We start from the raw sequence: 24,133 nt of genomic DNA, 5'->3' as shown, positions 1-24,133 counted from the left end.
TCTAACCACTTGGATACCACCCTTGCTTCTGGACCATATCTTGGACCACAAAGCCCGGTCAGCCTAATAGATAAACCATAGATGCTCAGTACTAAACTGGGAGTACTGGGGGCCATTTTCTGAGTCCTGGCTGCCATAACAATCCATCGTCCCCTATGGGAGAGGGTGGATTATGGGGAGATGGAGGGAGCCCCTGGCCTCTAACCACTTGGATACCAGCCTCGCTTGTGAACACAGCCTCCATTGCCCACAGTCTCCCAAATTTGCCAAGACGGTCCTAAAAAAAAGCTACAAGCAAATTTTGCAGTTTTAGGTGACGCCCACCCCAAAGTTGGCATTCGCTCCAGTTTTTCGGCGGTCTCAGCTCTAAGACTCGACGCCTTTATTTTGCTGGGGCGGTGACCCCATTTTTCGGCTTTAGCGCTTTTATTTTTCCTCCCTGCTGCAGAATATATACGTCACAGGGTCATTAAGGGGTTAAAAATCCTGGCTCAGAGATAACTCCGATCTTGGCGGTTGCCGGTGACACCCGCTGCTGACGGTACGGACTAAGCGCTTGTGCTATCACCATCACCACATTGCATATGGCCTGTGAGTTGCGTAAACGCATTGCTGATGAGGTTTGTACATTGTGTTGTGAAGAAAACTGAGAGGAGGCCATTGCTTTACACAAACCAATCAGAGTTCATGTTTCATTTCCAAAACTGCAGTGGGAAAATGAAAGCTGGCCTTTGATTGGTTGTTATTGCTGGCTATACGGACTCCTGATTGGTCCAGTGCCACAGACAGCCGCAGCAACCTGGGATTGTGTCTGGGACAGGTCACGTGGTAGCGGGTGGCAGTTTCAGGAAGTGTAGTCATGACGACCTGGCACTGCAGCCGCTGACGTAGGCATACGTCACTCGTACGTCATTTCCGCTCTGCCGCGCTGTGTTGTTGTGTCCGTGCCGGCTCTTTCATGGAAGGGACCCGTGTATAGCAGCCCGGCGCCGATGGTGTAGTGCCCACCCCCGGTGCAGGACATCACCCACATGGCCGGGATCCCCGATTCCAAGGCGATGACCTTATCATTGATCATCAAATGGGGCGGCCAGGAGTTCCCGCTGTCCGCGCTGTCGGAGGAGGACACGGTGATGGATCTGAAGCATTCCCTGAAGAGCCTCACCGGGGTCCTGCCGGAGCGCCAGAAACTGCTGGGCCTGAAGTACAAGGGTGAGACGAGGTCCTGACCGGGTCCTAGCGCCGCCGGATACCAGCAGCCACATTGTGGGGACCAGTGGGGGGAAAAGCCTGGTGTGTGGACCCCACTGATCTGCAGAATGGGGGCTGCTGGGCCTGGTGGAGAGGTAGCCACAAACAGAAGTCAACATGTCATACACACTTAGGGGCTCTCTACCACCAAAGGAGGGGGTCTCTGGCCGGTACCGCCCAAAAGAGGGGGTCTCCTGGCTGGTGCCGCCCAAAAGAGGGGGTCTCCTGGCTGGTGCCGCCCAAAAGAGGGGGGTCTCCTGGCTGGTGCCGCCCAAAAGAGGGGGGTCTCCTGGCTGGTGCCGCCCAAAAGAGGGGGGTCTCCTGGCTGGTGCCGCCCAAAAGAGGGGGGTCTCCTGGCTGGTGCCGCCCAAAAGAGGGGGGTCTCCTGGCTGGTGCCACCCAAAAGAGGGGGGTCTCCTGGCTGGTGCCGCCCAAAAGAGGGGGGTCTCCTGGCTGGTGCCGCCCAAAAGAGGGGGGTCTCCTGGCTGGTGCCGCCCAAAAGAGGGAGGTCTCCTGGCTGGTGCCGCCCAAAAGAGGGGGGTCTCCTGGCTGGTGCCGTCCAAAAGAGGGGGGTCTCCTGGCTGGTGCCGCCCAAAAGAGGGGGGTCTCCTGGCTGGTGCCGCCCAAAAGAGGGGGGTCTCCTGGCTGGTGCCGCCCAAAAGAGGGAGGTCTCCTGGCTGGTGCCGCCCAAAAGAGGGGGGTCTCCTGGCTGGTGCCGCCCAAAAGAGGGGGGTCTCCTGGCTGGTGCCGCCCAAAAGAGGGGGGTCTCTTGGCTGGTGCCGCCCAAAAGAGGGGGTCTCTTGACCAGCACCACCCAAAGAAGTGGGGTCATGGCCAGTGCTGTCCAAACGAGGAGTCTCCTGGCCGGAACTGGCTAAACAAGGGGTCTCCTAGTCAGCATTGCCCAATGGAAGGGTCTCCTGGTCGGCACTGCCCAATGGAAGGGTCTCCTGGTCGGCACTGCCGAATGGAAGGGTCTCCTGGTCGGCGCTGTCCAATGGAAGGGTGTCCTGGCCGGCGCTGTCCAATGGAAGGGTGTCCTGGCCGGCGCTGTCCAATGGAAGAGTGTCCTGGCCGGCGCTGTCCAATGGAAGAGTGTCCTGGCCGGCGCTGCCCAATGGAAGGGTCTCCTGGCCGGCGCTGCCCAATGGAAGGGTCTCCTGGCCGGCGCTGCCCAATGGAAGGGTCTCCTGGCCGGCGCTGCCCAATGGAAGGGTCTCCTGGCCGGCGCTGTCCAATGGAAGAGTGTCCTGGCCGGCGCTGTCCAATGGAAGGGTCTCCTGGCCGGCGCTGCCCAATGGAAGGGTCTCCTGGCCGGCGCTGCCCAATGGAAGGGTCTCCTGGCCGGCGCTGCCCAATGGAAGGGTCTCCTGGCCGGCGCTGCCCAATGGAAGGGTCTCCTGGCCGGCGCTGCCCAATGGAAGGGTCTCCTGGCCGGCGCTGCCCAATGGAAGGGTCTCCTGGCCGGCGCTGCCCAATGGAAGGGTCTCCTGGCCGGCGCTGCCCAATGGAAGGGTCTCCTGGCCGGCGCTGCCCAATGGAAGGGTCTCCTGGCCGGCGCTGCCCAATGGAAGGGTCTCCTGGTTGACGCTGCCCAAAGTAGGGGTGTCCTGATCCAACCCACTTTCATAATCCAATTTCCCAGTGTCCATCTTGGATCGGCTGCCTTCCTCCACCCCCAAACCTGGGGTCACTGGCTATCTGAACACCCCTCCTCATCCAACCAGTCAGGAGCTCGCTGCCCAACATCCCACTTCCCAGTGACCTTGATGACCTGGTTCCTTCCCTCAACTCAAAAGGTTGGGTCCATTGCAAAACAAAAAGTGGTTATAAGGTCAATAGTCAGTGACTAACCATCAGCTCTTTCTCACGCAGTCATTGGTCATGGACTCGCTGACCGCATCCCCCTTTTCCTAGCGGTATTCATAGACGTGATGTTGCCCCCTACCTAACTATGGTTCACAGGATCTGGAGCTCCCAAATCAGAGGTTGACTACGCAACAACTTCCCAGAGACCGTCATGGATTGGCCCACAAGTCAGAGGGTCTCTGGGTCAACGCTTCTCAAATCTGATGGTCACGGGGTACTCAACCATCACTCCCAAATTACCCCAGCTTCCCAGCTGCTTTCCCCTTTCAAACCTGAGGTCACCACCCCCCTCACCCACCCAATGATCACGGACTGGCCAACTCCTAACTGTCGTCTGCGCTCCCTCCTGCACGGCCTGAATGCACCCAAAATCGGCCTTATGATAATTTAGTCCTTTAAGACAGCGCATATTTTTTTCCCTAATATGCCAATTCACGCCCAATTTTGTCACCCCCCCCCCTTTTTTTTAACCTTCAAAAACAAGCTCCAATAATAAGCACGTGATTGTATGATAAATCTTCGACTGATATAGGGGCCGGGCTGTCCAACTCTACAGCTACAGCTCGTATTATTGTGCCACTTATCACATCCAGAGCTGAAATCACGATTCTGCCATTTTCTGCCATTTCTTTTTGACCTCTCTGATTCTCACGTACAATCTGGAGCTGGTAAAGCCTGATTGTCATGGTGCAACAGAGGAGCACAAAGACTGCCGGCAGCAATGTTATTACTGACGTGGGGGGGGGTTTGGGAGAGAGTTGACGGGGGGGGGGGGGGGAGAGTTTGGGGGTTATTGTTCCTCCGGAGGAATTGGGTGGCGTTTGCCTCTTATCCATTATTATACATTACAGGTAAACCGGCCGATAACAGCATCAAGCTCGGGGTCCTGAAGTTGAAACCAAACACCAAGATCATGATGATGGGCACCCGGGAGGAGAGTCTGGTAACTATCCTCTGCTTTATGCTTCTGCTTTTAACCCCTTCATGACTGCAATTTATTTTATTTTTTTGTGCTTTTGTTTTTTCGTCCCCTTTGTAGTAGCCCATAACTTTTTTTTTTTTTTTTTTTTTTACACTAGCCATATCTTGTGAGAAACCATTAATTTTACCATTCAATGTACTGAAAAACAGGAAAAAAATATCCAAGCGGGATGATATGGCGGAAAGAAACAAGACGCAGTTGTTCCGCCATTATATTTTATGCTTTGTTTTTACACCATTCATTGTGCTGTAAAAATAATTACAAGCTTAGCCAATGGAAATATTTTTCACATATATATATATATATATATATATATATATATATATATATATATATATATATATGAGAGAGAGAGCAAAAATATAAACACAACACTTTGGTTTTTTTCTCTCATTTTTCATGAGCTGATCTACAAGATCTAAGGCGTTTTCTATGGGCACAAAAGACCTTTTTTGATCAAATATGGTTCACAAATTTGTGCAAATCTGTGTTACTGATTGCTTCTCCTTTGCCGAGATAATCCACCCCACCTGGCATATCAAGATGCTGATTAGACAGGATGATTATTGCACAGGTGCGCCTTAGGCTTGCCAGCATGATTATTGCACAGATGCACCTTAGGCTGGTCAGCATGATTATTGCACAGGTGTGCATTAGGCTGGCCAGCGTGATTATTGCACAGGTGTGCATTAGGCTGGCCAGCTTGATTATTGCACAGGTGCGCCTTAGGCTGGCCAGCATGATTATTGCACAGGTGCGCCTTAGGCTGGCCAGCATGATTATTGCAGTGGGTTGCCTTAGGCTTGCCAGCATGATTATTGCACAGGTGCAAATTAGGCTGACCAGCATGAGTATTGCACGGGTGCGCCTTAGGCTGGCCAGTATTATTATTGCAGTGGTGCGCCTTAGGCTGGCCAGCATGATTATTGCCTTAGGCTGGCCAGCATGATTATTGCTCAGGTGCACCTTAGGCTTGCCAGCACGATTATTACACAGGTGTGCCTTAGGCTTGCCAGCATGGTTATTGTTCAGGTACGCCTTAGGCTTGCCAGCATGCTTATTGCTCAGGTGGGCCTTAGGCTTGCCAGCATGATTATTGCTCAGGTGTGCCTTAGGCTTGCCAGCATGATTATTGCTCAGGTGTGCCTTAGGCTGGCCACAATAAAAGGTTACTCTAAAATGTGCAGTTTCACAGTATTGGTGGTTCAGAAAACCAATCAGTATCTGGTGTGACCACAATTTGCCAGTCTGCCATTTGCCCATTACAGTAAAAACTGATTCGTCTGTGAAGAGAACCCCTCTCCAACGTGCCAGATGCCATAGAGTGTGAGCATTTGGCACACCTGTGCAGTAATCATGCTGGCCAGCTTAAGGCACACCTGTGCAATAATCATGTTGGCCAGCCTAAGGCACACCTGTGTAATAATTATGCTGGTTAATCAGCATCTTGATATGCCACACCTGTGAGGTGGAGGGATTATCTCTGCAAAGGAGAAGAGCTCACTAACACAGATTTAGACAAATTTATAAACAATATTTAAGAGAAAAAGGCCTTTTGGGTACATTAAAAAGTCTTAGATCTTTGAGTTCAGCTCATGAAAAATAGGATCAAAAATAAGTGTTGTGTTTATATTTTTGTTCAGTGTATGTAGTGTATAAAATATATGTATATATTAAATAGTGAAAAAATAATTTCTATAAAACGTTATCAGACAACCCCTTTAAGACCTGTGAGGACTTGCTTTTGTCTTTATTTGCACTGCGATTCGCTGTTTTTATTGTTTTATTTGGGGGAGGGGGACATGCAACTATTAGATCGCTTGTGGGGTTCACAGGAGTACCAGGATGGAAGCTGTGTGGGCTTTCACCTTTGGAAATCACCGGCGGGGGAGGATGGCTGTGTAGGACGGAGCGCCTCCCAGATCACGTTTCTTAAATGCCACTATTGACAGTGCCTTCTAAGGGAGTAAAACAGCAGCGATGAAGACCACAACTGATCTCTGCTGATAGAGGCGGATACCGACTGTACAACACAGCCGACACCCTCCCTCCATACAGCGCAGCCGACACCCTCCCTCCATACAGCACAGCCGACACCCTCCCTCCATACAGCACAGCCGACACCCTCCCTCCATACAGCACAGCCGACACCCTCCCTCCATACAGCACAGCCGACACCCTCCCTCCATACAGCACAGCCGACACCCTCCCTCCATACAGCACAGCCGACACCCTCCCTCCATACAGCACAGCCGACACCCTCCCTCCATACAGCACAGCCGACACCCTCCCTCCATACAGCACAGCCGACACCCTCCCTCCATACAGCACAGCCGACACCCTCCCTCCATACAGCACAGCCGACACCCTCCCTCTATACAGCACAGCCGACACCCTCCCTCCATACAGCACAGCCGACACCCTCCCTCCATACAGCACAGCCGACACCCTCCCTCCATACAGCACAGCCGACACCCTCCCTCCATACAGCACAGCCGACACCCTCCCTCCATACAGCGCAGCCGACACCCTCCCTCCATACAGCGCAGCCGACACCCTCCCTCCATACAGCGCAGCCGACACCCTCCCTCCATACAGCGCAGCCGACACCCTCCCTCCATACAGCGCAGCCGACACCCTCCCTCCATACAGCGCAGCCGACACCCTCCCTCCATACAGCACAGCCGACACCCTCCCTCCATACAGCACAGCCGACACCCTCCCTCCATACAGCACAGCCGACACCCTCCCTCCATACAGCACAGCCGACACCCTCCCTCCATACAGCACAGCCAACACCCTCCCTCCATACAGCACAGCCGACACCCTCCCTCCATACAGCACAGCCGACACCCTCCCTCCATACAGCACAGCCGACACCCTCCCTCCATACAGCGCAGCCGACACCCTCCCTCCATACAGCGCAGCCGACACCCTCCCTCCATACAGCGCAGCCGACACCCTCCCTCCATACAGCGCAGCCGACACCCTCCCTCCATACAGCGCAGCCGACACCCTCCCTCCATACAGCACAGCCGACACCCTCCCTCCATACAGCACAGCCGACACCCTCCCTCCATACAGCACAGCCGACACCCTCCCTCCATACAGCACAGCCGACACCCTCCCTCCATACAGCGCAGCCGACACCCTCCCTCCATACAGCACAGCCGACACCCTCCCTCCATACAGCACAGCCAACACCCTCCCTCCATACAGCACAGCCGACACCCTCCCTCCATACAGCGCAGCCGACACCCTCCCTCCATACAGCACAGCCGACACCCTCCCTCCATACAGCACAGCCGACACCCTCCCTCCATACAGCGCAGCCGACACCCTCCCTCCATACAGCACAGCCGACACCCTCCCTCCATACAGCACAGCCGACACCCTCCCTCCATACAGCACAGCCGACACCCTCCCTCCATACAGCACAGCCGACACCCTCCCTCCATACAGCGCAGCCGACACCCTCCCTCCATACAGCACAGCCGACACCCTCCCTCCATACAGCGCAGCCGACACCCTCCCTCCATACAGCACAGCCGACACCCTCCCTCCATACAGCACAGCCGACACCCTCCCTCCATACAGCGCAGCCGACACCCTCCCTCCATACAGCGCAGCCGACACCCTCCCTCCATACAGCGCAGCCGACACCCTCCCTCCATACAGCGCAGCCGACACCCTCCCTCCATACAGCACAGCCGACACCCTCCCTCCATACAGCACAGCCGACACCCTCCCTCCATACAGCACAGCCGACACCCTCCCTCCATACAGCACAGCCGACACCCTCCCTCCATACAGCACAGCCGACACCCTCCCTCCATACAGCACAGCCGACACCCTCCCTCCATACAGCACAGCCGACACCCTCCCTCCATACAGCACAGCCGACACCCTCCCTCCATACAGCACAGCCGACACCCTCCCTCCATACAGCACAGCCGACACCCTCCCTTCACACACAAGGGTCCGGTACGTACGTGAGCATCACACGTACACAAGGGGTTAAAGGGTTGTCCCCAGTATTAAAAGTTAGCACCTATGCACAGGATGGATGGTAGTTTTGTGATCATGGGAGTCTTGTCTTGTTGGTTAAGCCCCCACTAATCCAGAGCTAGGAAATGGAAATCTCCCCACAGTATAGAGCGGTGTTCCCACATACATCGTTTATAGAACGGCCAGTCCTATAGTCAATGAATAGAGCAGTATTTAGCACCCGCTACATCAGGGCATTTTATCGCTCCATTCTTAATTCATTGGGGGTCTCTGCTGTCAGACCACCACCAGTGGATAAGTGATAACTTTTAATGTTGGATATTGTCCTTTATGTCACCTACTTGAAAAATACTGAATTTTTCCCCCTTTGGGCAATCGGCTGATTTTGCAGGGAGGAAGCCGCCTCCATCTTTGCTTCTTCCCTGCAGCCGCCTGATATTTTAAGTACATACATAGACGTCCTTCTCCGCCTGCTCAGACTTTGGATTATTTCCATGCTTTCTTGCAGGAGGACGTGCTGGCTCCACCACCAGACAACGACGACGTCGTCAATGACTTTGACATCGAGGAGGAGGTCGTGGAAGTAGAAAATCGGTGCGTCCTGGAAAAACACTATTGATTTCTTCCTTCCCATATCCGTTGCGACATTGGGCTTAGGACTTAAATATACAGCGCTCAGTCTTCCCTGCAAACAGAACATATCCGAGAAGGTTTCTGCTGCAGCAAGCTCCGTCCCAGCCACATGAGAAGTATCCGGTAGCTTAAAGGGGTTGCTCACTTTTGGAGTTCTTTTCATTTATTTTACCTTCATGCATGTATTTTGGGCTACAAACATTGGGTTTTGTTACAGATTGTGCACCGTTTGCCCTTTGTAGCCTTTGTATCGCAGGCTGCGGAATGAGTTAACTGAGGATCCATCAGTGAGCTCTCCAGGATGCTCTGCCCTGGAGTTTATCCTTCTTTTTCTGAGTTGCTTTATGACCACAGTTGAATGTGGCCGGTAATAAAAGAGCCAGTAAAAGTAAAGTGGTGCAAAACCTTTAATGAAACCTGATATTAAAGTTGTAAAAATTATATAAAGCCCCAAATACATGCATTAAAATAAAAAACAAACATACTCGGATAACCCCAAAATTAAAGTGAACCTATCAGGTCCAATATGCACCCAGAACCATGAGCAGTTATGGGTGTATATCTATATTTCCTGCCTAAATGTCCCTGTATTTAGTAGCATAGATAATGAGATCTATAGAAAAAGTATTTCCAAAGATCCTTTATGATATGCTAATGAGCGAGGGGACTAGTCCCAAGGGCCTAATTTCCGCCGACTAGTCCGCCCTCTTAGGATATTAGCACACTCACAGGGGTGAGTCACAAGGGCGTTATTTCCCTTAACTAGTCGGCCCTCTTAGAATGTTAGCACACCCACAAAAATTTGGGTGCGAAATTCTGCCAGAGGGTGCCGAATTGAGAAAATCCAATTTCCCAGTGCGTACAGACCCTTAACCCCTTCACGACCATGGACGGATCTTTCCGTCATGGATCGTGTCCCGGTAAGCCCTGCCCCCTGCCGCGGGCAGGCGGCGTGGATCGGCACACTATCAGCTGTTTTCAACAGCTGACATGTGTGCCTACATGTTCCGAGTGGAATCGCATTCCACCCGGAACATTAACCCCTTAGATCTCGCTGCCAAAGTCTGGCAGCGAGATCTATATGCGCGCGGCCATGTTTTCTACTTACCGCCGCCCCCTCCGGACGTCACGTGAGTGATCACGTGACTATCGGTGGTTGCCATCGTAGCACAGGGTCATGTGATGACGCCTGCTGCTATGAAGTTTCACTTTCATTCTTCCTCGGCACGGAGCAGAGGAAAAAAGAAAGTGACTGAATCTGCTGTTTACAGCTGTATTGCTGTGATCAGCAGATAGCGATCAGCAATCGGATTGCCGATCGCTATAGCCCCCTAGGGGGACTAGTAAAATAAAATAAAAAAAGTAAAAAAAAAAGTTTTAAAAAATTAAAAAAAAACAAAAAACCTAAAAGTTCAAATCACCCCCCTTTCCCCCCCATTGAAAATTAAAGGGTTAAAAAATAAATAAATATACACATATTTGGTATCGCCGCGTTCAGAAATGCCCGATCTATCAAAATATAAAATCAATTAATCTGATTGGTAAACGGCGTAGTGGCAAAAAAATTCCAAACGCCAAAATTACGTTTTTTGGTCGCCGCAAGTTTTACGCAAAATGCAATAACAGGCGATCAAAACGTAGCATCTGCGCAAAAATGCTACCATTAGAAACATCAGCTCGAGACGCAAAAAATAAGCCGTCACTGAGCCATAGATCCCAAAAAATAAGAACGCTACGTGTTTCGGAAAATGGCGCAAAACGTGCGCCACTTTTATTGGACAAACTTGTGATTTTTTTTTAACCCCTTAGATACAAGTAAATCTATATATGTTTGCTGTCTACAAACTCGCACCGACCTCAGGCATCATACCTACACATCAGTTTTACCATATAGTGAACACCGTGAATAAAACATCCCAAAAACTATTGTGCCATCACAGTTTTTTTGCAATTTTTCCACACTTGGAATTTTTTTTGCTGCTTTCCAGTACACCATATGGTAAAACTTATGGTTTCATTTAAAAGTACAACTTGTCCCGCAAAAAACAAGCCCTCATATGGCAAGATTGACGTAAAAATAAAAAAGTTACGGCTCTCGGAAGAAGGGGAGCAAAAAACAAAAACGGAAAGTGCCCCGGGGCTGAAGGGGTTAAATATGTATTCAATAAAGGCGGAATATCACTTTACTATTGAGATGACAGTTGGTGCTGATAAGTTTCTATGTAGAATATGTAGAAGGGAGGAGCAAGTGGGATCTCCTCCATCTGTCTGCATAGAATCTTATCAGCACCAACTGTCATCTCAATAGTAATGTGATATTCCACCTTCACTGAAGATACAGATTTAAAGGGAACCTGTCAGGTCCGATATGCACCCATAACCATGAGCAGTTCTGGGTGCATATTGCTAATCCCTGCCTAACCGTCCCTTTATCTAGTAACATAGATAATGAGATCTATAGAAAAAGTATTTCTAAAGATCCTTTATGATATGTTAATGAGCGCGGGGACTAGTCACAAGGGCGTTATTTCCCCTGACTAGTCCGCCCTCTTAGCATGTTGGCATGTCCACAGGGGCGTGCTAACATGCTATTCAATGTCCGTTTCCCAGCATCATCAGTGCCCGTTGTCACCTCCTCAGACGCCGGGTTTAGGGTCAGTGCGCATGGATCAGAATGCCAGGCACTTCCGGTCATGCGCACTATAAAGCCGGCTGTACGTGTCCCAGATTCAGAGAGGTCCGAAGTGCCAGGACTTCTGATCCTAAGCCCGGTCTGAGAGGTGGTGACAACTGACACAGGTACGCACATCACCATCAATGAGGCTGGACATTGAATAGTATGTTAGTACGCCCATGGGGGGGTGCTTACATATTAAGAGGGCGGACTAGTCGGTGGAAAGAACAGCCTTGTGACTAGTCCCTGGCCTCATTAGCATATCATAAAGGATCATTAGAAATACTTTATCTAAATATCTCTCTATCTATGCTGCTAGATACAGGGACGGTTAGGCAGAGAATATAGATATATACCCAGAACTGCTCGTGGTTCTGGGTGCACATTGGACCTGACAGGTTCCCTTTAAATACTGCATTCCCCAATGTACAGGAGCAATACCCTGTACTATGGCACCTTTCCAGCAATGTCGGTGCCGGCTCTCCCCGGGGCCCCGCAGCCAATCATACGGTAACCTGTCATTATTTTTCAGAGAAGAAAATCTGGCAAAGATTTCACGTCGTGTGAAAGACTACAAGGTAGAGGTCCTGAATCCACCGAGAGAAGGGAAAAAGCTGCTGGTGCTAGACGTAGACTACACGTTATTTGGTTAGTATGTCCCCACATTATGTCACCCTCACATGACGGTCCCAGGTATAAGGACCTGGCTTGTAAGACTCAGTGATGCAAAGCCATACGGTGCTGTCTGGTGACTATCATCCGTCACGAGGAGCCTGAGGGTGCGCTTCACCCTGAAATCATATAGTGTATGTCGGCGTATAAGCCACATGCTAAAATGTCAATTCCCTACTAGTATTCTCTAGTCCACCTCTCATTCTTCTCCCTTCATTATTTCAGACCATCGATCATGTGCGGAAACAGGATTGGAGCTCATGAGGCCGTACCTGCATGAATTTCTTACCTCGGCTTACGAAGACTACGATATTGTAATATGGTGTAAGTAACGCAAGCCTAAAACTTTATTTTTTTATTTTTTGCAAAAAAAAATGTACTCTCCTTGTGTTTGTACTGGGGTGCAAACAGGGTAGATGCTGGCTGCGATATACAGCCAACATCTGTCTCTAACAGCAGCGGCCGGAGCTGAGCTCTGATCACTGCTCTTGATCATCTTTGCCAGCGATAAGTAAATGACGTCATAACCGCACTGACTCCCATCAGCCCCCTGAGGCACAGGTGGGTTACAATAACAGCTGGGGGCCTTGTCACTGCTATAATGATCCTTTCATGAAGCTCAGGCACAGGCTGAGCTTCCCAGGAGAAACGCAATTTCACTATACACTGCAATACTAATGTATACTGTATACAGTGTGTCCACACATATCCTGTCCACCGCCATTCACTTGAGAACGGCAGCAGCTATAGGCATACAAGTGGTGTCTAGGGGGCCACTTTGGGCATCAAAGTTAAATGGGCCCAATATGCGTGACCAGCATTCAATGTTTTGGGGGGGGTCATGGGTTTCATATCATAGCATTTCTGTATGCAAGGTGTCGATTCGTATTGAATTGATGATGCCCTACAACTTTGTAATTCACTTTTTTTCTCTATCTCGTTCCGTTTTCGAGATAAAAATGCTAACTCCGTTGTTTTCCACCAGGTGGCGCTATAGGTGGTTTCATTGTGTAGCGCATGGCTACTTTACTATACCTAGACACCACTTCTATGCCTATAGCTGCCGCCGTTCTCAAGTTAATGGCGGTGGACAGGATATGGGTGGACACACTGTATATAGGTGTGGTGTATACAGGATATGGGTGGACACTGTATATAGGTGCGGTGTATACAGGATATGGGTGGACACACTGTATATAGGTGTGGTGTATACAGGATATGGGTGGACACACTGTATATAGGTGTGTATACAGGATATGGGTGGACACACTGTATATAGGTGCGGTGTATACAGGATATGGGTGGACACGCTGTATATAGGTGCGGTGTATACAGGATATGGGTGGGCGGTGTATACAGGATATGGGTGGACACACTGTATATAGGTGTGGTGTATACAGGATATGGGTGGACACGCTGTATATAGGTGCGGTGTATACAGGATATGGGTGGACACGCTGTATATAGGTGCGGTGTATACAGGATATGGGTGGACACGCTGTATATAGGTGCGGTGTATACAGGATATGGGTGGACACGCTGTATATAGGTGCGGTGTATACAGGATATGGGTGGACACGCTGTATATAGGTGCGGTGTATACAGGATATGGGTGGACACACTGTATATAGGTGCGGTGTATACAGGATATGGGTGGACACACTGTATATAGGTGCGGTGTATACAGGATATGGGTGGACACACTGTATATAGGTGCGGTGTATACAGGATATGGGTGGACACACTGTATATAGGTGCGGTGTATACAGGATATGGGTGGACACACTGTATATAGGTGCGGTGTATACAGGATATGGGTGGACACACTGTATATAGGTGCGGTGTATACAGGATATGGGTGGACACACTGTATATAGGTGCGGTGTATACAGGATATGGGTGGACACACTGTATATAGGTGCGGTGTATACAGGATATGGGTGGACACACTGTATATAGGTGCGGTGTATACAGGATATGGGTGGACACACTGTATATAGGTGCGGTGTATACAGGATATGGGTGGACACACTGTATATAGGTGCGGTGTATACAGGATATGGGTGGACACACTATATATAGGTGCGGTGTATACAGGATATGGGTGGACACACTGTATATAGGTGCGCTGTATACAGGATATGGGTGGACACCCTGTATATAGGTGTGGTGTATACAGGATATGGGTGGACACACTGTATATAGGTGTGGTGTATACAGGATATGGGTGGACACACTGTATACACTGTATATAGGTGCGGTGTATACAGGATATGGGTGGACACACTGTATATAGGTGCGGTGTATACAGGATATGGGTGGACACACTGTATATAGGTGCGGTGTATACAGGATATGGGTGGACACACTGTATATAGGTGCGGTGTATACAAGATATGGGTGGACACACTGTATATAGGTGCGGTGTATACAGGATATGGGTGGACACACTGTATATAGGTGCGGTGTATACAGGATATGGGTGGACACACTGTATATAGGTGCGGTGTATACAGGATATGGGTGGACACACTGTATACACTGTATATAGGTGTGGTGTATACAGGATATGGGTGGACACACTGTATATAGGTGTGGTGTATACAGGATATGGGTGGACACACTGTATAGCATGTCATCAGACAAGTGCAGGTTCAGGTCCCCTAACAAAACAAAAAAACAACAGTAAAAAATGCCCCATCTTCTGATAGCGGCTGGGTATTGCACAGTCACTTCCCATTCAAATGAATAGGCTGTGCAGTACCTGGTGCAACCACTATCAGAAAAAGGGGCAGTGCCGGACTGAGCATCTCCTGCTGCCACTGCCGGCACCGAGAATAGCCGATCAGCGTGGGGGGGGGGTGTCGGACCCCGGCCGATCAGACATTGATGATTTAGCCTTAGAATAGGTCATCAATGTAAAAGTAGTGGACAAACCCTTTAAGTTAAAAAAAGACCCTGCACGTTTAGTATCGTTCTGACCTGGAGACTCATGTTGTCACGCTAGGTACGGGGAAGTACCAGGCAAAAGGGAAGGGAAACCCTGTGTCTAGGGAAAAGGAAGATGGTGACCCCTGACCAAACCTACCTCTGGTCCCTGGGACCCTCACCACCCTAAATAGGTTCTGCACCTATGCACTGAGCCGAATACCTGACCCTAGGTATCCCTAGTGCTGGGCCCTAAATAGGGAATGGGTGGGATGAGCTCTTCATCAACCCCACTAAACACTAAAGGAAGACACAAGGAGGACACAGAGGGGAAAAGTGCATGAACTACTTATCCACATATGACTCGGGTAAAAGTTCAGCAAAGTTTCAGTAACGATACCACTGATGAGTACAAGCCACCTACTTGCAGCCAGAGCTGGAATGAACTGAATGATATCACCAGCACCAGTTCAGGGAAGATGGGAGTATTTAAGCACATGAAGAATGTTGATAATCAGCAGCGGGGTGGAATTAGAGCTCTGCTGGGTCCTAAAGGGGAAGCGCTAAAAATCCATCAGGAAAGCTACCTATACCAATGAATACTGACAGCAGGAATAATAGAAAGTCAGGGAGCATTTTGTGCAGGTAAACACTATGACCTTCTATGGCCAGAAACCACATGACACAAGACAGTCATTGGGTCGTTTTTATCATACAATGAACGCTATAACAACAAACCCCCATAAAAAACGTTTGCATTTTTCTTTCTCCATTCCTTCCCACTTAGAATTTATTTCCCATTTCTCAGTACATTTTATGGTAAAATGAGCAGTGTCATTCAAAAGTACAACTCCTCCTGCAAAAAAAAAAACAAAACGAGCCCTCGTACTGTTGTGTGGTTGGAAAAATAAAGTTATGGAGGAAAGGGAGGAAAAAAAATCAAAATAATAAAATGGCTCGGAGTCCTGAATGCGGGGTGGGGGGAGGGGGAGTTTCCTGGACTTTGATATTGACGGCCTATCCTCTTTTTATAGCGGCCACCAGCATGAAATGGATAGAAGCCAAAATGAAGGTAAGGAGCAGAGGGTTATATCATTTTAGATGTGTAATGTTAAAAACAATTTTGTGAAAAGGAATAGAATTCCAGCAAAGCTCCATACAGGGCAGGTGCCGGCTGTATTATACAGCCAGCATCTGCCTCTAACATTAGGCTGCTTGGCGAGCGCTCTCTTCTGCCTTCTTTACCTTTTTACCCCAATTAACCTTTTTTTTTGTAAAGGATTTCAGCAGCTGTATCCTCCACCAATTGTTCTGACGTGAGCACAGGAGATCAGGGGGGTCCTAAAGCCGAGATACCCGCACATCTTCTGTAGCCGCCGATTCGGCAAAGCTTCTATACCCATTGCAGTAAAGCTTGCAGTGTTTTCCTTGGCGTAGGTGTACTATATAATCGCTCTACTTTCTGTATTGTGTAAGGGTACTGTTATCTTCCGCAGCCGGCGGTCATTACGTCCTCATTGTTTTTTGGCTGTGATCCATCACTTCTGTGTACAGATGGATAAGAGTTAAAGGGAACCGGTCACCAAAGTTTCCCATTATACAGTATGGCCACCACTTTTACAGCTTCTTAGTAAGCTGTATGGATATACCCATGTGACGCCCCTGGACTATCGGGTCGTCACAGGGTACTGCACAATCTGCCCTCCCGTGCAGTATCCACCTCCTTCTTGGTTTTGGGTCCCTAACTACGTGGTGTTGCCTACATCAGCTAATCAAACCCTAGATACACCCTGCACCACACCCACCAGACACACCAGTGAACGGCCTCAGTGGAATAGAGTCGCCCACCTGGGGGGTTGGAGAGGGGAGGTCAGGAGTGTCAAGAGGAGAGAGTAGTCTGAGTAGTGAAAGTGAGAGGAGGTCAGGAGCAGGGCTCCTTGGTCTGGGCCTAGAGGAGCTGGACCCCCGGTCGCAGGGGATCGTGGCAAGGGGCACGGATCTGTCGAAGAGAACAGCTGGTGGCCTTGCACCATCACCGGGCTGGAACCAAGGCACGGCGGGGTACGTGGACCTTAGGTCGGGGAATAGCTTCAGGCAACCTGACAATTTACCCGCGGAGAACGGAGTCTTCAAAAGCCGTTCCCACCCGCTCCAGAATCGGGGCATTAGCGCAATGAGGGGGATAGGACTTTCCATTTCAAAACGGTCCAGAAAATCCCAAGCGTGAGCCCTGAGAGAAAGCTCCCATACTTAGCCATAGTGGGGAGCGGGACCCGGCAAGTTTCACACTACCAGAGAAGTAAACTTAGTGCCAGAAGGCAGGTCACGGATCACCCAGCAGCACTATTGGGGACGGGACCCGGACGAGCTCCCCTCAGCGGCAGCGGTGTCCAGAGACTTGGTTTATCCGGTTGTCGATGTCTGCTTAATGGACTGAGTGAGTACGAGAGTGACCCCTGTTTCCCACGGCCTCATCCTCACACCGAGCCCCGGGGCATCCCCCCTACCCGTGGAGGGTCACAATACCTGGCTTCCCCATTCCATCACCCCCCGGTACTCCCAACTGCAGCGGTGGTACTCCTAATTACCACATACCACGGGTGACGTCACGAACTCTATAAAATCCCTTGTAAATACCCCCTTCATTTGAGTGGCCGCACGACCCCCGGGTCCGGAGACCCCTCGAGCCACTGAGAACCCGGATCCGAGCAGACACGGGGACGGCACACCCAAGATGTCTGCATAGCACAAAAGAGATCTTTTATTATACCCACAGCCGCCGCGGTCCAGTCCAATGGGCGTCTCTGGTCTTGATCGGACGCCATCCTACGTCATCCACACAGAGTCTCTCAATGGCGCTCCTGCGCAGGCGTACGTCTCTCTGCCCAAAGTACTGGTGACAGGTTCCCTTTAACCCTAGAAGTCCCAGGAATTTCGAGCTTCATAGGGTTCCAATGGTAGAAATGTTAAATGACCCCTCTCTGGGACTTCTAGTGTTAAAGGGGTTATTCTCATCCATATGGGTTGGCTATGCCGTTGCTTTAGGTTTGCTGGCAGTCCATCCTCAGGACTCCCCCACCCACTCTGAAATGAAGGGGGCCTTACTACTGGTTTAGTGCCGACTCCCATTTTAAAGGGGTTTTCAGAAAACCTTTGTTTCCTGGCTCCATTTCAAATTGTGCTTTTCTCACCCTCCCCAGGTCCCACACTGGGTCTCTACCGCTGCTCCTGGTGTATGTTACTGTGTGCAGCGCTGCACACAGTAATCAGTGGCGCTTCTGAGCTCACTTACTGGCGTTATTGCTCCAGATAATAACAAACACCAGGCAGAGGAGTGGAAATTCAGCCCTGGACCTGGGGAGGGTGAGAAAAGCAAACATTTTTTTATCCTTTATGTGAAACTGCAATTTTTTGATTTTTTTGAAACTGCCCTGGTCATCCATGCCAACCTGGTTGATCTATAACTAAGCAGTGCTCTGCACAGGGGGTGACTGGGGCACATCGGTGTTGGGGGCACCGCACGGATCGGTGGACCTCTCACCGATCATAAAGTGGTGATGTATTCGCTTACAAGCTGGGAATAGCCAGGGGCAGAACTAGAAGAAACGTGGCTACTCCCCTACATTGCATTTCGGGCGGTGAGAGAGTTTAGATACTTTTTTTTTTTTTTTTCCGTAGAACCTGAATTGTTCTTTCATTAGTAACATGGCTGCAAGACATTTCTCTTCTTTCTTTCTCTAGGAGTTGGGTGTCAGCACGAACGCCAATTACAAGATCACTTTCATGTTGGACAGCGCGGCCATGATCACAGTGCACACGCCCCGGCGAGGCCTCATTGATGTAAGCACACGTCACGCGTCCGGTAACACCTTATGTTCCATGTTATCTCCGCACAGACATAATGATGAAAGGCAACTGACGCGCTTCACTCTCACATCTCTGGACACGAATCCTGCAGAGCTGTGTGTTACATCCACTGACTGTATAACTAGTGATGAGCGGGCACTACCATGCTCAGGTGCTCAGTACTTGTAACTAGTGATGAGCGGGCACTACCATGCTCGGGTGCTCAGTACTTGTAACTAGTGATGAGCAGGCACTACCATGCTCGGGTGCTCAGTACTCGTAACTAGTGATGAGCAAGCACTACCATGCTCGGGTGCTCAGTACTGGTAACTAGTGATGAGCGAGCACTACCATGCTCGGGTGCTCAGTACTTGTAACTAGTGATGAGCAGGCACTACCATGCTCAGGTGCTCAGTACTCGTAACTAGTGATGAGCGGGCACTACCATGCTCGGGTGCTCAGTACTCGTAACTAGTGATGAGCGAGCACTACCATGCTCGGGTGCTCAGTACTCGTAACTAGTGATGAGCAGGCACTACCATGCTCGGGTGCTCTGTACTCGTAACTAGTGATGAGCGGGCACTACCATGCTCGGGTGCTCTGTACTCGTAATTAGTGATGAGCGGGCACTACCATGCTCAGGTGCTCAGTACTCGTAACTAGTGATGAGCGGACACTACCATGCTCGGGTGCTCAGTACTCATAACTAGTGATGAGTGAGCACTACCATGCTCGGTTGCTCTGTACTTGTAACTAGTGATGAGCAGGCACTACCATGCTCGGGTGCTCAGTACTCGTAACTAGTGATGAGCGGGCACTACCATGCTCGGGTGCTCAGTACTTGTAACTAGTGATGAGCAGGCACTACCATGCTCAGGTGCTCAGTACTCGTAACTAGTGATGAGCGGGCACTACCATGCTCGGGTGCTCAGTACTCGTAACTAGTGATGAGCGGGCACTACCATGCTCGGGTGCTCAGTACTCGTAACTAGTGATGAGCGGGCACTACCATGCTCGGGTGCTCTGTACTCGTAATGCTCTGTACTCGTAATTAGTGATGAGCGGGCACTACCATGCTCGGGTGCTCAGTACTCGTAACTAGTGATGAGTGGGCACTACCATGTTCGGGTGCTTAGTACTCATAACTAGTGATGAGCGAGCACTACCATGCTCGGGTGCTCTGTACTCGTAACTAGTGATGAGCAGGCACTACCATGCTCAGGTGCTCTGTAGTCGTAACTAGTGATGAGCGGGCAATACCATGCTCGGGTGCTCAGTACTCGTAACTAGCGATGAGAGGGCACTACCATGCTCAGGTGCTCAGTACTCGTAACTAGTGATGAGCGGGCACTACCATGCTCGGGTGCTTTGTATTCGTAACTAGTGATGAGCGGGCACTACCATGCTCGGGTGCTCGGTACTCGTAACTAGTGATGAGCGGGCACTACCATGCTCGGGTGCTTTGTATTCGTAACTAGCACACAAGCATTGTAGTGCACGCTCATCACATCTGTGTTCCCAACTTTTTTTTTCCCTCCTCAATATGTAGTAGATATATACCCAATGTTGAAAACTTGCGCAGCCCGAATACTTCTCACAATTGAGGGTTACTGCCACCTTCATAAATGGGTATTGTCAGATAGTGCTTGTAAAAAAAAAAACACAAAAAGAGAAAAGCTCCTCATATTAAAAATTTTAGCTGTTCTCGAAAGAGTAACATTTTTCTTATGTTTACAGCTCGTTGTTTCGGAGACCGACCTCCAGTGTCAAACAGCCGAACGAGCGCAGCGCTTACAAGCTCTGTTCTATAGGACTTGTAAGCGTTGTTTTGAAGCTGGGCAGGATCGCTGTTACCTCCTGATCCTGACTAGCTTCCAAGCTACGCAGCAGCGGTGGTCGGTCTCCTAGGCAACCGGCTGTAGCAAAAAGAAAACTGTTAACATCTCATGAACGGCTGCAAACGTTAATAAGATATAAATTGCAAAAGTACTTGTTTTTACAGGCACTGTGCGACAATACCCATCTATGAGGCTGGGAATATCCCTTTAAGACCATGGACATTAACAGCTCCTGTCCTGATAGTTGCTAAAAGGTATCTGAGAGTTAAAGGCTTACTTAAACCTCTGCCCTGACATTTCTAATGTATATTTTGTTAGGTGAAGCCCCTCGGGGTGATATGGGGCAAATATGGAGAGTTTTACACTAAGAAGAATACCATTATGTTTGATGATATTGGACGGAATTTTCTGATGAATCCACAGAATGGCCTAAAGGTTAGTGAGAAGCAGCCTGATGGGATGTGTAGCCCGACGCCAGTGTCGGTCACCTTTTACGTATGGTAACATGTTACCCATATTAGTGACTTAAAGGGTAACTACATTGCTCAATCATTTTTTAATATATCTACAGGCCTTCTTTCAGTACTGTTGGTCATGGGGGTCTTTTTTCCAAAAAATCAAGGGGCTAAAGTGCTCAGCTTATGCACGAGCAACACATGGGCTCAAAAGGACATCAGGGTCTCCGTACTCTGCTCATTCTCGATGTAAGCCAAGCACTTCTGCCCTTTAGCTTGAGTAATCACTGGGAGTCTCAGGACCTGGCACCTACCAATCAACAGTACTGAATAAGGGGTTGAATGTATTTTTGAAAAGTATAGTCCCTTTTTAAAGGGAACCTGTCATGTTGGATAACGCTATTAACCTGCAGATACAGGGTAATCTCCAGTTTATGAAGGTGCCTGGCCGCAAGACTGAAAGTGCAGCAGCTGAAAGAAAATGGACTTTGTCACCCCACGGCCGCTGGCTTTCAGTTAGGCCCGTTTCACAAATTCAGCATTTCGCTGGATCCGGAATGCTTACAGTACAGTATATTTATTTAGAGCGGAAGCGCGACATCATGCGGACAATTGCGGTTGTGCACGAAGCACGCAACCTCATGGTGTCGCGCTTCCACTGTAAATGAATATACTGTACTGCATGCGTACCGGATCCGTGAAACGGGCCTTATGCAGGCATGCCCGGAACGGTTACAGTCACCAGTCACCTTACTGAGAGAAGAGGCCTTGTAAGCCCTAGGATTGATTGACATCCAGCTGTCTGTTAGTTCTGGTGTGTGCCCACAGCTGCCGCTCTCACTGATATAAGTGGTGGCTGTAATAACTGAAAGCTGGCGGCTCCCGGAAGAAATAGTTCATTTCTTTTTCGCTCCTAATTGGGAGACCCAGACAATTGGGTGTATAGCTACTGCCTCCGGAGGCCGCACAAAGTACTACACTTAAAAGTGTAAGGCCCCTCCCCTTCTGGCTATACACCCCCCCGTGGGAGCACGGGTCCCTCAGTTTTTGCTTTGTGCGAAGGAGGTCAGACACGCACGCATAGCTCCACTATTTAGTCAGCAGCAGCTGCTGACTATGTCGGATGGAAGAAAAGAGGGCCCATACTAAAGGGCCCCCAGCATGCTCCCTTCTCACCCCACTTTCTGTCGGTGGTGCTTGTTAAGGTTGAGGTACCCATTGCGGGTACGGAGGCTGGAGCCCACATGCTGATTCCTTCCCCATCCCCATTAGGGCTCTGGGCGAAGTGGGATTTTACCTGTCTCCAGGCACTGAGACCGTGCTCCATCCGCAGCCCCTGGAGAAGCCGCTGGATATGGAGCTGAGTATCGTCAGGGACATGGCCCTGCTCCGTCAAGGTACTCTGTGTCCCCGTGCATACGCGCGCACACCGCAGCATTGCTGGGTGTGTTAGTGCGCCGGGGACAATAGCGCTGTTGCGCTTGTGCCATTTCCTCACTTCAGCTTAGCTGAGTGGGTAGACTCAGGGAGAACGGTCGCGCCGGCCGCTGGGACTGCGACGCGGCTGGGACTTGTGGTGCGCCGGGGACTTCCGCGCTGACCGTGCATATATCACGGCCGCGCTTATTACTACAGTCCCCGGCTTTTGCGGCCTAGTTCGTTCGTTCCCGCCTCCGCACCTGCCAGTCGGGAGGAGGGCGGGACGCTGTACAGAGCATCAGCGCTGAGGGCTGGAGTCTTTTTTACATACTCCAGCCCTCACACCAGGCACAGTAGGACGCAGTTTCCCGCACTTTGTTTGTGGCACGCCCACGGTCCGCCCCTCTTCACAGAACGCCGGCAGCCATTCCTGCCTGCACGCTGAGCTGCAGAGGGGAGACGGGGAGACCCAGACACGGGATTCTACGGCCTCATACCCGCTGTTCAGCGGGCGGTAAGCAGCCCTCAAGGGCTCACCCCCACTTGTGCCGTTTGTATACTGAGTATTTTGTGTTTGCAAATACTTTGTACTGTACGGTCGCTGGTGATTCTCGGCTATATACCCTCCTAGATTGCAAGGAGGCAACAGCATGTCGTCCGCAAAACGCAAGGGAGCCAAGGCACAGACATTATATGCTGCCTGTACCGCATGTGGGGCTGCTCTACCGGCAGGTTCCACTGACCCCCATTGTGTGCAGTGCTCGGCCCCTGTGCAACTTGCACAGCCGGGGCCTCTGCTGGACGTGACCCAGAGTGTACCACCTGTGAATTCTGTCCAGGTGACAGGAACGGAGTTTGCAGCTTTTGCTGACAGATTGTCTATGACCATGTCAAAGATTCTTGAAACATTGCAGTCTAGACCAGTAACTCAGGCCATGGACACTGTGGCATCATTGCTCCCTGGTCCCCCTCAGCTGGAACACTTCCAAGCTCCGGGGGTGTCACATGCACCCCAGGGTGACGATTCTGACTCGGACGACAGTCCCAGACAACCTAAGCGGGCTCGTTATGAGGGGCCCTCAACTTCGTCTCACTGGTCAGGATCCCAGCGGGACGAATCTATGGGTGATGAGGCGGATGTAACTGATCAAGATTCTGATCCTGGGACCGCTCTCAATCTGGATACACCGGATGGTGACGCCATAGTGAATGATCTTATAGCGTCCATCAATAGGATGTTAGATATTTCCCCGCCAGCTCCTCCTGCGGAGGAGGCAGCTTCACAGCAGGAGAAATTCCATTTCAGATATCCCAAGCGTAAATTAAGCACTTTTCTGGACCACTCTGACTTTAGAGATGCAATCCAGAAACACCACGCTTATCCTGAGAAGCGGTTTTCTAAACGGCTTAAAGATACACGCTATCCTTTTCCCCCTGACGTGGTCAAGGGTTGGACCCAGTGTCCCAAGGTGGACCCTCCAATCTCCAGGCTTGCAGCTAGATCCTTAGTTGCAGTGGAAGATGGAGCGGCACTTAAAGATGCCACTGACAGACAGAT

General features: G+C 50.4%; 1 protein-coding gene across 1 annotated transcript in view; it reads left to right on the top strand.

The window, feature by feature from the left end:
* The first annotated feature begins 902 nt into the window (after positions 1-902).
* Positions 903-24,133, top strand: part of UBLCP1 (ubiquitin like domain containing CTD phosphatase 1) — a 39,229-nt gene continuing 15,998 nt past the window's right edge. The window contains exons 1-8 of the mRNA XM_075344287.1: positions 903-1,212; positions 3,972-4,063; positions 8,619-8,704; positions 11,950-12,065; positions 12,315-12,413; positions 16,052-16,089; positions 18,759-18,857; positions 21,020-21,136. Of these exons, the coding sequence (XP_075200402.1) occupies positions 1,032-1,212; positions 3,972-4,063; positions 8,619-8,704; positions 11,950-12,065; positions 12,315-12,413; positions 16,052-16,089; positions 18,759-18,857; positions 21,020-21,136 (828 nt within the window). The 5' untranslated portion in view covers positions 903-1,031. The remainder of the gene's footprint in view (positions 1,213-3,971; positions 4,064-8,618; positions 8,705-11,949; positions 12,066-12,314; positions 12,414-16,051; positions 16,090-18,758; positions 18,858-21,019; positions 21,137-24,133) is intronic.

The sequence above is a fragment of the Anomaloglossus baeobatrachus genome, chromosome 4 (assembly GCF_048569485.1).
Source record: "Anomaloglossus baeobatrachus isolate aAnoBae1 chromosome 4, aAnoBae1.hap1, whole genome shotgun sequence".
Lineage (NCBI taxonomy): Eukaryota > Metazoa > Chordata > Amphibia > Anura > Aromobatidae > Anomaloglossus > Anomaloglossus baeobatrachus.
The sequence above is the reverse complement of the archived record's forward strand: the minus strand, read 5'-3'. Positions and strand labels throughout refer to the sequence as shown.